The sequence below is a fragment of the Miscanthus floridulus genome, chromosome 6 (assembly GCF_019320115.1).
Source record: "Miscanthus floridulus cultivar M001 chromosome 6, ASM1932011v1, whole genome shotgun sequence".
Taxonomy (NCBI): Eukaryota; Viridiplantae; Streptophyta; class Magnoliopsida; order Poales; family Poaceae; genus Miscanthus; species Miscanthus floridulus.
In genome coordinates, this window is record NC_089585.1 from 133226452 (window position 1) to 133238983 (window position 12532).

Sequence of the window (12532 nt, forward strand, 5' to 3'; positions counted from 1 at the left end):
AATGGACGACCCCGTGGGCCGGGGCTTTTACCGGCTGGAAAGGCAGGCGATAAGCACAAACAGACGAGCACGAACTCATCCCAACTCCGAGCGAAGGCAGGCGCCCCACGAAAAGGCAACCGAGAAGCCAAGAAAACCCCGCCGGCCTTTTCCTTGCTGCTGCCTTCCTTTCCTGCCCAACACCGCCTCCCTTCCTTCCATCGTCGCCACTCGCGCACGCACCCAACAACAGCGCCTCCACCAGTTCGTGCGTGAACTCTCCTTCCCCTCGGCTATCACCGCTCACGCGTCCCTCGTGCCCGCGCCGCGCTCTCCGCGGGGGCACGGCACCGCCGGCGCGCCGCCTCTGCGACCGGCATTGTGGAGCGCCCGCGCGCGACCCCGGCGAGGTAAAAGCATGATCCTCCCTCCCGCTTGGTGCGTACCCCCTCGCGTTGTTCTGGGCAAGGTTTGAACGGGGTAGCTGCACCGCGGTGCCAGCAGTAGATGCCGCGGTGTTGCCTTGCGTTGCTCGTGCTCGTGGCGCTTCTGCTGCTACTGAGTTCTCTTGCCTCCTCGCTGCCTTTCCCCTTGGTGTTGCGCTCCGTGCACTGGATTGGTTCTGTGGGTTTCTGTGCACTGGTTCTGTGGGTGGTTCATGGCCCCGGCAGCCACGGGGTGCCGGTGGTAGCATGTCGGGGCGTGAAATTCTGCCGTCCTAGTCGTCCGTGGTGTGGCGACGGCGCCGCCATCGGGCTTCATCCGGGTAAATAATCGTGGGAAAGCACAGGGGTTCAGTTCGGACGAGTTGGGCGCTGTTTGGAGCCTTTGGTTTCTGATGATTCTGTTCTTCGCGAGTCTCTTTTTTTTCGTTTTTAAATGTTTGCCATTTTTTCCTGGGAGAAAAGGCGTTCCATTTCGCTCCTCCAAATCCCGCACCCCCATTTCGCTCCCCGTGCCGTGGCTTCAATTCCTTCGCGTTGTCTCGGGCTTCGTGCTAGTAGTTGTACTGGTTGTTTTCTAAGGAATGCTTCTATTGAATGCGACTGGAGTATTTAATTGGACTTGGTTGGTCAGCATGCACAGCCACACTGCCACACGGCCCGATAAATAAATCACAACCCAAATGATGGCCCAAGTCCCAGGTGAAGAAACATCCCAGCAGCCAGCAGCTTCTGCTGCAGTGCGTGTACTGATCTACTGTGAGATCAACAGTTCAGTAAACCTGCTGGGATCAAGCCAGAAAATTCTGATCTGCTGTAGTGCTTGTACTTAGTACCCGAGAGCCTTAGATTGATATGGTTCATCTGGTGTACGAGTTTGGCAACCTGTGAGAACAGCGTGTTGGGCTGATCCAGAAACAAGCTGATTTCGGCTGATTCAACAGTGAATAAGCTGAAACAGGCTGAGAGTAGATCAGCCGAGGGTAACTAAACTGAAGTTCCTTCTTTGTCCTGTATGTTTGTAGAACTGTTGATGTAGTTGCTATTTGGCAAAATTTAACGCATCTGCAGTGATTGGCATGACAATATTTGCTATCACTACCTCTTTATTAGTTTGAGCGGACGCTATGAAATATAATGGCTCTCAACCAAGGCTAACCATCGAATTGACATGGTGTTGACTTTTTTTTCTCCAGGATATGTATTGATATACGTTGCCGCTTTGATTTTTGGTCTTCTTCTTCTGCCACTACTTGAATGGAGAAGGCTATCAAATTAAAGGTATTGACAATAGTTTCAGTTGTCGTTCTTCTGCCACTACATGCATACAGTTCTCGGAACTACAAAAGTTTGCACACTTTGTATATGTAGTGGGTTCCTTTTAAGGCACTCCCACTTATCTACTTGAGAAACAAAATTAGCCCTAAATTTATGTAGGAGCTAATGTAATTAAAATGATTAATAATATATTAACTGTCTAATTAACCTGCTAATGCTGGTGCCACGGGATTTTATTTTAAGGTCATCATCAACAAAAGGAAACTCTTCCAGCTTTGATAGATTTTGTCCTTCAATTCCTCTGGCTTCCTTCCTGACCCCAAATCACGAGATAGCAATGCAATATATAATCTCCCTTCCTTGCTCGCAAATGATGTTGCAATGTTGCATGCATAAGCAGCAGGTCATCAGGACTAGAGTACTTCTTTTTCATACGGGATACTCTGAAACTAGACAGATACTTCCAGCAGCGCACTTTGATTAATTTTCCTTCTTGAAACAGTAGATAAGTTCTTTGCTATCTCTCAGGATACACATTATTATTATTATTATCTCCTCTCTGAGTTTTACTACGTAAATAAAAACAGCAAGCAGTCAGTTCACATTCCAGAGCATTTCAGTCATTACAATGGCAGCAAACATGTGCTGGTACAAAACGATCCACAAGTACATAAGCTTTGTTTGGCAAGGTTACAGCTCTAAGCTCCACAAAGTAGTTTTAAGCCTGTTTTAGTCTAAAACACACACAAGATGGTTCATCCAAACACCATCATGTGCCCCAGCTCTATGCTCTGCCAAACATGCTGTACTCAGCTCTATGCTCTGCCAAACATGCTGTACTCAGCTCTATGCAATGCCAAACATGCTGTACTAAACTACTAAAGTACAGGAATCAAAACCAGTAACTGATGTCTGAATGTGGACTTCCATTTTTTTATGACCTACCTCTGATCACATTTTTTTATGACCTCTCCCTTGTAGCCCCCTTTTTCTTCTTCTTAATGAAATGACACGCAGCTCTCCTGCGTCGTTCAAGAAAAAAATATCAGCTGTCACAATGTCACTCCTCTGTGAAACTGTATTCTTTAATTAGTTTCTGAAATGACATCCAATTAGCACTTTTAGCTCTATGTCATTGCCATCCTGTGTATTAGATCAGTAAACAGTATGTGTTCTAAAATAATTTGTCACGTCCAGATGTTGTATGGTGCATGTCACATTCACACCAATTGAATTAGTAGTATCTCATCTCTTGCTATAAATGTTTGTAATGTTGGATACGAATGAAAAGATTAGAAAGAACGTTGCATAAACGGTAGCACACGAATGCTTTATATCAGGTACATATGCATAATATTAGTTTATATGCGCACCTGCTTGGTGCATGGTATAATTGGGTAACAAATAAAGCATGATTATGGTTATATTAGGCAACAAATAAATATTTTATTTCATGCATGCTATCTTTCCAAAAGCATGATTAGTTTGGAGCCTGCTAGTTTTGGAGCACCTTAAAATTTTCCATGTGTAGTTCAGGGTTTAGGCATTAAACAAAAGTATGATTAATGGTCTCCTAGTCATTTTAATTTTGTCTTTGTGCTCTTTCTTTTTTTAAATAACCAACCAACAGAGCCAAGTTTTTAAAAATCTGTTCCAGGACATAAACTATCTATTTGGTTTCAGGATATGGCTTGGTCCAAAACATTTGAAACCAGATTGCCACTTTAATTGACTTCTTTTGTAAAGCTGAGGAAAAACTATGGAACATCTTTTCTCCTGCAGCTCATGTTGATCCTGTGTGGTCCTTTTGTAGCTGCTAACTTTACTATTTTCTTTGTGCAGATTACAATTTGAACTGCTGGCAATGGGACCCCATTGTTTCTTCATCTTGATCCTACTGATATGCTTCACCCCCAGCTCTGCTTTGGCTGGACATAATGATATAAATACCTTGTTCAAACTGAGGGACACGGTCACTGAAGGGAAAGGATTTCTCCGTGACTGGTTTGATTCAGAAAAAGCCCCATGCAGTTGGTCAGGTATAACTTGTGTGGAACATACTGTAGTGGAAATAGACTTGTCCTCTGTGCCAATTTATGCCCCATTCCCGTCATGTGTCGGGTTATTCCAATCACTTGCTCGTCTCAACTTTAGTGGTTGTGGGTTTTCTGGTGAGCTTCCAGATGCCTTGGGGAACCTGCACAGTCTTGAACAGCTTGATTTGAGCCATAACCAGCTTATAGGGGCCCTTCCTGTTTCATTGTATGGACTGAAGACATTGAAAGAAATGGTGCTTGACAATAATTTCTTTTCCGGGCAATTGAGCCCCGCTATTGCACAGCTTAAGTACCTCAAGAAGCTTTCTGTATCCTCGAATTCTATCTCTGGCGCCATTCCTCCAGAGTTGGGCAGTCTGCAGAATCTGGAGTTCCTGGACCTTCACATGAACGCACTTAATGGGTCGATACCAGCAGCTTTGGGTAATCTGTCTCAGCTCTTGCACCTTGATGCCAGCCAGAATAATATATGTGGCTCAATATTTCCAGGAATAACTGCAATGACAAACCTAGTTACAGTTGATCTCTCTTCAAATGCTTTGGTGGGGCCACTACCTAGGGAGATTGGTCAGCTACAGAATGCTCAACTGTTAATATTGGGACATAATGGTTTCAATGGAAGCATTCCAGAAGAGATCGGTGAACTAAAGCTGCTGGAAGCGCTTGAGCTCCCTGGATGCAAGCTCACAGGCATCCCTTGGACAGTTGGTGATCTCAGAAGTTTGAGAAAGCTTGATATTTCAGGGAATGATTTCGATACTGAACTCCCGGCATCTATTGGCACGCTGGGAAATCTGACTCGTCTATCTGCAAGGAGTGCTGGGCTTACTGGGAATATTCCGAGACAACTTGGTAACTGCAAGAAGCTTGTACTTGTTGATTTCAATGGCAACTCCTTTTCTGGCCCTATACCTGAAGAACTTGCAGGTTTAGAAGCCATTGTCACATTAGATGTGCAAGGGAACAATCTATCTGGTCACATTCCAGAGTGGATCCGGAATTGGGCGAATCTTCGTTCAATATATCTGGGGCAGAACATGTTCAATGGACCCCTGCCAGTACTGCCATTGCAGCATCTAGTTATTTTTTCTGCAGAAACCAACATGCTATCAGGTTCTATTCCTGGTGAGATTTGTCAGGCCAATTCACTGCAGTCACTCAGGTTGCACAACAACAATCTGAATGGGAATATCATGAAGGCATTTAAAGGGTGCAAGAACCTTACGGAACTTAACCTGCAAGGAAACCATCTTCATGGTGAGATACCACATTACTTGTCTGAGCTACCACTAGTAACAGTTGAGTTGTCCCAAAACAACTTCACAGGAAGGCTGCCAGAGAAATTGTGGGAATCATCAACTATTCTGGAGATCACACTCAGCTACAATAAGCTTACTGGCCCTATACCTGAAAGCATCGGTAGGCTCTCCAGCTTGCAGAGGCTACAGATCGACCGTAACTACTTAGAAGGGCCTATCCCGCGGTCAATCGGCGCTCTAAGGAATCTGACAAATCTCTCTCTATGGGGCAATAGGCTGTCTGGGAACATTCCACTTGAGCTCTTCAACTGCAGAAACCTTGTCACCCTGGATCTAAGCTCTAACAATTTGTCTGGCCACATCCCGAGTGCCATATCTCACTTGACATTTCTCAACAGCTTGAATTTGTCTAGTAACCAGCTGTCCAGTGCTATACCTGCTGAGATCTGTGTTGGATTTGGGAGTGCAGCTCACCCTGACTCAGAGTTTGTTCAGCATCATGGCTTGCTTGATCTGTCATACAACAGATTGACTGGCCATATCCCAACAGCGATCAAGAATTGTTTTATGATTACCGTCCTCAACCTCCAAGGAAATATGCTAAGTGGTACCATTCCACCAGAGCTTGGAGAACTGCCAAATGTTACAACCATCTACCTTTCTCATAACACATTAGTTGGCCCCATGCTTCCTTGGTCTGCACCATTGGTACAACTGCAAGGCCTTTTTCTCTCTAATAACCACTTAGATGGCTCCATTCCTGCTGAGATAGGCCAAATACTTCCCAAAATCGAAAAGCTAGGCTTATCCAGTAATGCACTTACTGGAACACTACCCGAGTCTTTACTCTGCATCAATTACTTAACCTATCTGGATATCAGTAATAACAGCCTCTCTGGACAAATCCCATTCTTTTGTCCTCAAGAAAAAGCAGCATCAAGCTCCCTGATATTGTTCAATGGGAGCAGTAACCATTTCTCAGGGAACCTAGATGAGTCTATTTCAAACTTCACACAACTGTCTTTTCTTGATATCCACAACAACAGCCTCACTGGAAGTTTGCCCTTTTCACTTTCTGATCTCAGTTATTTAAACTATCTTGACCTCTCAAGCAATGACTTCCATGGTCCCGCCCCTTGTGGTATCTGCAATATAGTTGGCCTCACATTTGCCAACTTCTCTGGTAATCACATTGGCATGAGCGGCTTAGCGGATTGTGTTGCAGAAGGCTTTTGTACTGGAAAGGGTTTTGATCGGAAAGCACTTAATTCATCTGGTAGAGTTCGAAGAGCAGCAATCATTTGTGTTAGTATACTCACTGTCATCATTGTCTTAGTTCTTCTGGTGGTTTATCTGAAACGGAAGCTATTGAGAAGCAGACCCTTGGCTCTTGTACCTGTCAGCAAGGCCAAGGCTACCATTGAACCAACCTCAAGTGATGAGCTCCTAGGGAAGAAGTTTCGAGAACCCTTGAGTATCAATCTTGCAACATTTGAACATGCACTTCTGAGGGTCACCGCAGATGATATTCAGAAAGCCACGGAGAATTTCAGTAAAGTGCACATTATTGGGGATGGTGGGTTTGGCACTGTCTACAGGGCAGCACTTCCTGAAGGTCGGAGAGTAGCGATCAAGAGGCTTCATGGTGGCCATCAGTTCCAAGGTGATCGTGAATTCCTGGCTGAAATGGAGACAATTGGAAAGGTGAAACATCCTAACCTTGTTCCTCTACTTGGCTACTGTGTATGTGGTGATGAAAGGTTCCTGATATACGAGTACATGGAGAATGGGAGTCTTGAGATGTGGCTCAGGAACCGGGCTGATGCCATCGAAGCACTTGGATGGCCAGACCGTCTGAAGATATGTATTGGTTCTGCCCGTGGGCTTTCATTCCTGCATCATGGCTTTGTGCCCCATATCATCCACCGTGACATGAAGTCAAGCAACATTCTATTGGATGAGAACTTTGAGCCAAGGGTCTCTGATTTTGGCCTTGCAAGGATAATCAGTGCGTGCGAGACCCATGTCAGCACTGACATTGCTGGTACATTTGGCTACATACCTCCAGAGTATGGCCAGACAATGAAGTCCTCTACAAAAGGTGATGTCTACAGCTTCGGTGTTGTTATGCTTGAGCTGCTCACGGGGCGGCCACCTACAGGGCAAGAGGAAGGGGAAGGGGGTGGAAACCTTGTTGGCTGGGTGCGATGGATGATGGCACATGGTAAGGAGGATGAGCTGTTTGATCCTTGTTTGCCTGTCTCAAGTGTGTGGCGGGAACAGATGGCCCGTGTGCTCGCCATTGCCCAAGACTGCACTGTGGACGAGCCATGGAAGAGGCCAACTATGCTGGAGGTGGTGAAGGGCCTCAAGATGGCCGAACCAATAGAATGTGGACCTCTGGTTGTGACAGTCACTAAGGACATGTAATGCCGATGTATGGAACTGGGTGTTCAGCGAATGTTGTTCTTGTGTTGATATAATAATGTAGGCTCCTTGTAGCTGTAGCTGTACTGGTGACTGTAATGAGAGAAACTAATGCTGCTCATGTTCAGGCTGTAGTTATTGATGTAACCTTTTCATCTGGACCCAAGCAAGCACTTATGATATGGCAGGGATTGGTTAAGCACATAAGATGCAGTGACTAGGTATTTCATAGAATTGCCCGTACTGGATTTAGCTCTTGTGATTTTGCATTCTACTACATTTCTGCTTTGTTGTTCTGCTGCATTGACTGAAAGTACTTGTATGAGCAATCCTAGAATTGCTAGATTCAACTCATGCCAGTTTGGCCTGATTACTCATGTATTCTTGCTGCCTCAATGGTGCTATACTGCTGCTGTGTAGGAATTTGTGTGCAACTGGAACGTGTTGACTACTGGTGACTAATGAGAGAAACCAATGTCACTCATGTTCAGGCTGTAGATGTAACTGTTTTATCTGGATCCAAGTACTTTATCTGGCATTCATGTGGTAGGGAGTGTTTTACAAGCTCAACAGATCACTGTATTCATGTTTTCTCCCTTTTCCCCGTGTTAAGTACTAAAGAGAATTAGCAGGCGTAGATTCATTTTTGTTTCTGTTAGATCAGACTCAGCTCATCTGATATTGCATTCTATTTTGTTGTCTCACTGCTTCTTGGTCTATGCTTGAGTAATTCAGAGAATTGCTTGTGATAATCTCATGGCCCTTTGCCCAGATTCAGCTTGTGATGATTTTTCATTCTTTGGTATTTCTGACGAAGTGATGATGCCATACACCCTGTGTGCTCACTAGAAGTTTTGCTTGCCCCCTGTGCTGAAGCAATTCTAAGGTCATGCTATTTTGAAGCAGTTCTAAGGTCACACTATTTTTGCTAGACTCAGGTATGTTTGAATAGGAGTACTCTATTGAAGTGCCTGAACCGTGACTTGGGGCTCTTAGTGGGTTTCAACTCTAACCTACCCCAATTTGCTTGGGACTGAAAGGCTATGTTGTTGTTGTCGTCGTCGTCGTCAGGTATCATTACTGGTGCAACTGCAGCATAGCAACTTTCCTGCACAAAGACAGTGGGGAAGGAGATGAGAATGAAGAACTGAACAATTATGCATAAAATGGACAGACGGAGCACTCGCAGGAACTCTTTATCTGAAAAAAAAAAGATATACACTTGATGCAGCCTTAGTGTTCTGACTTCTGAGCATCTGACAGCTGTATTATTGGAAGGCTTCAAATAGTGCTCGGATCAAAGTAGCAATTTGCAGTTGAGAACTAAGATGTACATGGATCATGACCGCCGGATTGATTGCCGAGTCTCCGGTAGATGCAGAGTGAATCTGAATGTTGGCATTCATATGGCAGTGGAGGTCCATCCGGTCGGATAACAAGCCCACGGACTAACACGAACAAAAACAGTTGACTGTTTTTCCTGACCGTTTGCATGGACCCCGTTTTAACTCGAGATTTCCCGTTTTATTTCCCTTAATTTCCCCGTTTAGTTATGACCCAAAAGCTCAGATAAAACCTTGCTCGTCTTTATAGTTCATCTGGGTGCCTGTGCTTCATCGCTTGCCGAGGTGGGACTAACTGCTCGAAGTTAAAACGGGATGCTTCAGCGCGTAATAATCCTGGGAGTGCTGAAAATGGATGGAAAAAGATCTTGTCCTGACCCGATCTATTTTCTACTTTTGTCTTGCATGTTTTTCGTATTTGCGGGATCTAGTTTTTGTATTTATGGATACGGGAGAGGATGTTTTTTTGTGGGGTTTCATTTTCATTCTGGGTGAACCTGCATTTACCCGTTTTCAATCTATTCAGAATATGCCTAACAATTATTTGTCCTTACGTTATGTTAGTACATCTACTTTTTTTTTCTTCTAAGTGAAACTTCCATGTGCATGCAAGTAAATTTATCCTACCATGTAATACACCACTTAGAATAAATCTACAGTCACACAATAAATGTCTGTTCCACAGTTATGATCTATATTACATCCATACTCGTGAATGCACATAGAAAATATAACACCGTTAAAATAGATGCACCAGATTATCTATAAGATATTCTCCCTGGTTACTCCTCCAAATCCGACGAATCATGTTTACTGTGTCTGCCGCTGTGCCTCCTCTCCCCAGTCGACGCATGCGGCGCCCTTCACCCCCGCCTCGCGTGCATCTCTCTCTCTCTTCCTCTCTCTCCCGGTGCGGATCTCCGCCTCCCTTTCAACACCGTGCCCTTGCCGGTATCTCAGCCTCTCATTTGACGCCGCCGTACGCGCATCGCGCTCGCCTGAACCCTAGATCGAGGACGGGGACAAGGCAGGAGGCGCGGCCGGCTGAGCGGACTCCAACCAAGCCAGGGGCACGGCCGTCGCCGCCGCCTCCAACCGGGGGCGCGGCCAGGCTCGCGGCTCGCCCGACGACCCGCGGTCGGCCGGGGCGGCTGCGGCGGCGGCCAGGAAGTCGGGCCGGCCAGCATCCGCCGCCACTCCGGCCTCCAAGTCTCCTAGCGGCGTCGAGCGCCCCCTCCCCCAGTCGGCGGCGCTCGGGCCCCTCCCGGTCTCGGTGGCGTGCTCGGTCCCCTCTCAGCCTCACGCCCTCACTCACCCGGGCAATCAGCGGGAGGTGCAGCGCGCATAGCTAGGAGCCTAGGACCAGGAGGCGAACGGGCGGCGCATGTAGCAGGCCATGGAGACTCCGCGCCTCATAGTCGGGGCGGCGTCGCTGGCCCCGCCACCAACTCCTCGGTTCCGGGGGCGGTGCCTCCTGCGTCCGCGCGATGGGGTGCATTGCTTCCCCTTCGCCCGCGCCGCTCGACCGACGCTCCTAACCCGGTGCTCCTACTACTCCTTCAGGTGTGTGCAAATCCCAAACCCAGCACCATTCCGTGCGGCCGTGCTCGCATAATTATTGCGCGCGCGTGTTCGTGTAACTGCACTCTGTATGCGTGCCTGTTGCTCAGCTGATTCGGTCCTCCAATTCGTATCTCAGGGAGGGTAACGACGATTCTCGCGGTAAGCCCCGCCGCGAGAGCTCCAGTACTGTCCGGTGGTTTCCCGCTATATCTCGATTTTGTTAGTGCTCGAATTGGACCAAACCGGCTGATGATGTTTCTATATGTCAGGGTGCTGGGAATTTTGTAGTTGGACATCGAAGCAGATAGCGATCAGGCATGGGGAGCTCTTCAGCCTGGCTCAACGGAGTAATTACTCTTCCCTTGCTTTACCTAATGTTAGTGTTCTGTATCTGACCACAACTTAGTGCTGTCAACTGTTAGTTTTCATCGTAATGTAGCACACATTTTTCCCATTGGAATCACTCTTTCACATTGCTCCGTTCCTTGCTGATAAATAGGTCTTAACATTTGTCTGTTACAGACATCCTGTACATTAACAAGCAGTGGCTTATGGCCATGGAGGAGCTGAAGAAACTGCAGCATGAAAATAATTTGCTTCTCGAGGAAATACAAGTACTAGAAACAGAAATGCAAGGTGCGGTCTCGGTTACCAACGTTTTCAGGATTAGGATCTATATGGATGATAATGTGAAATTTCATCTTCAGCAATCCTATGCTGATTGTTGAAATGATTGTTTTACTTTCCATTTCTCATTCTTAATCTTAACTATAGAGGTAAACTGCACGCATCAAATATTAGAAATGTTGTCATATACCTTTCACTATACTTAGTGCATATTCCATTTTCTCATGGGACTCCTTTCAGGTATTCCCCTAGAAGCAGCACAATCGTCAAGTTTCAGTGAGTTACTACTGCAGATAGATGATTTAAGAGAGAAAGTTGTCACTAATAGAAGCATCTGGTATTCCTCTCGATGCCGCCGTACGCGCATTGCGCTCGCCTGAACCCTAGATCGAGGATGGGGACAAGGCAGGAGGCGTGGCTGGCTGCGCGGACTCCAGCCAGGCCAGGGGCGCGGCCGGCGCCGCCGCCTCCAGCTGGGGGTGCAGCCAGGCTCGCGCGGCTCGCCCGGCTCCTCTAACCAAGGATAAGAAGAGAGGTAAATAGTTTTGGCATATTTCCTATTTAATTGCTGCACAAAGAGCATTCTTCTTCTTTTTTTAATACAGTTGTTTCTTGGTTCCCTATGTGCTATAGAGCCTGATAGTTGGAAGGATGGGTGTCAGCAGATTTAGGGCTGTGGGATACAGTATTCCATTCATGATGATGGTCACGCTAAAACTAATATGGTCAGTTCTGAATTGCTAACGGCTAAAACCAAGAAGAAGATGGAGGAATCCTTTAGTGTTTTTTTTTCAATAAGGAGAAGGTAGTTACCGCCCTATGGAACCAGGGTGAGTATTGTTTTGTTATCTGTTCAAGTACCATCTTTAATTTCCGTTATATTTAACAGGTTCAGATTTCTGATAGTTCATCACCTTGTGCAGTGCTGGCACACTTCTACACTTCTGTGAGATATGCTTCTATAACATCGACAAGCAAAGTTGGATGGTTTGTTCAGTTGATAGAAACAAAGGCAATTAATTCACTTCTACTACATGGAACAGGAAATAACCTTTCTGGAGGAGCAGTAGCAGGAAAGCTTGTATTGTTTTCTTTATTGTTGGCATCTGGCTGTCTGCCATGTATTATAGGCAGCAAAAAATGAGAAGCTGTACCAGTCTATTCTCCAGAGGATTCGGTCCAACTTAGTAAGGAACATAGTATCTTTTTGCTCATATAATTGTGTCATGTTGGCAAACACAATAGTATGTTTTTGTCAACTTGTTATGCGCTTTTTAACTAGATGTCTTTCCAGGCGTGATCTTAGATACAAAGGCAAAGTTAACTTTGGACGTAATGTGGTCTGTAGCGTTAGCACGGACAATATACCATTAAGATAAAGCTGTTAGTCATTTCTATAACACCTGAAAATAACTCATTGGCGGAACAGTTAACTAAAACATGCATTTTCTTTTGGGGACAACAATTATTTTTTTCTGAGGGGGTACAACAGGACACTTTCAACATTAACCCAGTTTGGACGAGATCCACAATGTTGTGGTAAAATAGACCACAAG

The 12532-nt window shown here is 45.8% G+C and overlaps 2 protein-coding genes across 6 annotated transcripts; both read left to right on the forward strand.

Moving 5' to 3' along the window:
* Positions 1 to 223: 223 nt before the first annotated feature.
* LOC136457024 (leucine-rich repeat receptor protein kinase MSP1-like) lies at positions 224 to 7649 on the forward strand. The gene is made up of 3 exons (XM_066457063.1): positions 224 to 389; positions 1619 to 1703; positions 3543 to 7649. Exon 3 carries the CDS (start codon positions 3565 to 3567, stop codon positions 7444 to 7446), a length of 3882 nt encoding a protein of 1293 aa, XP_066313160.1. The 5' UTR covers positions 224 to 389; positions 1619 to 1703; positions 3543 to 3564; the 3' UTR covers positions 7447 to 7649.
* Positions 7650 to 9600: 1951 nt separating this feature from the next.
* Positions 9601 to 12218, forward strand: LOC136459697 (uncharacterized). 5 transcript variants are annotated; one of them, XR_010760250.1, is made up of 7 exons: positions 9601 to 10349; positions 10486 to 10542; positions 10619 to 10696; positions 10872 to 10985; positions 11217 to 11511; positions 11610 to 11806; positions 11900 to 12218. XR_010760250.1 is itself a non-coding variant. In XM_066459542.1 (7 exons), exons 1-5 carry the CDS (start codon positions 10183 to 10185, stop codon positions 11354 to 11356), a joined length of 522 nt encoding a protein of 173 aa, XP_066315639.1. In that variant the 5' UTR covers positions 9601 to 10182; the 3' UTR covers positions 11357 to 11511; positions 11610 to 11806; positions 11900 to 12218. The 5 variants fall into 5 exon arrangements, 1 of the variants encoding a protein (XP_066315639.1); XM_066459542.1 differs by having other exon boundaries at positions 10486 to 10508; XR_010760249.1 differs by having other exon boundaries at positions 10457 to 10696.
* The last annotated feature ends 314 nt before the right edge of the window (positions 12219 to 12532 follow it).

Coding starts and splice junctions, on each gene's coding strand:
- LOC136457024 (XM_066457063.1), top strand. CDS start 3,565: ATGGGACCCCATTGTTTCTTCATCTTGATCCTACTGATATGCTTCACC.
- LOC136459697 (XM_066459542.1), top strand. CDS start 10,183: ATGGAGACTCCGCGCCTCATAGTCGGGGCGGCGTCGCTGGCCCCGCCA. Junction 10,350..10,485: donor TGCTCCTACTACTCCTTCAG/GTGTGTGCAAAT, acceptor TTCGTATCTCAG/GGAGGGTAACGACGATTCTC. Junction 10,509..10,618: donor GGGTAACGACGATTCTCGCG/GTAAGCCCCGCC, acceptor TCTATATGTCAG/GGTGCTGGGAATTTTGTAGT.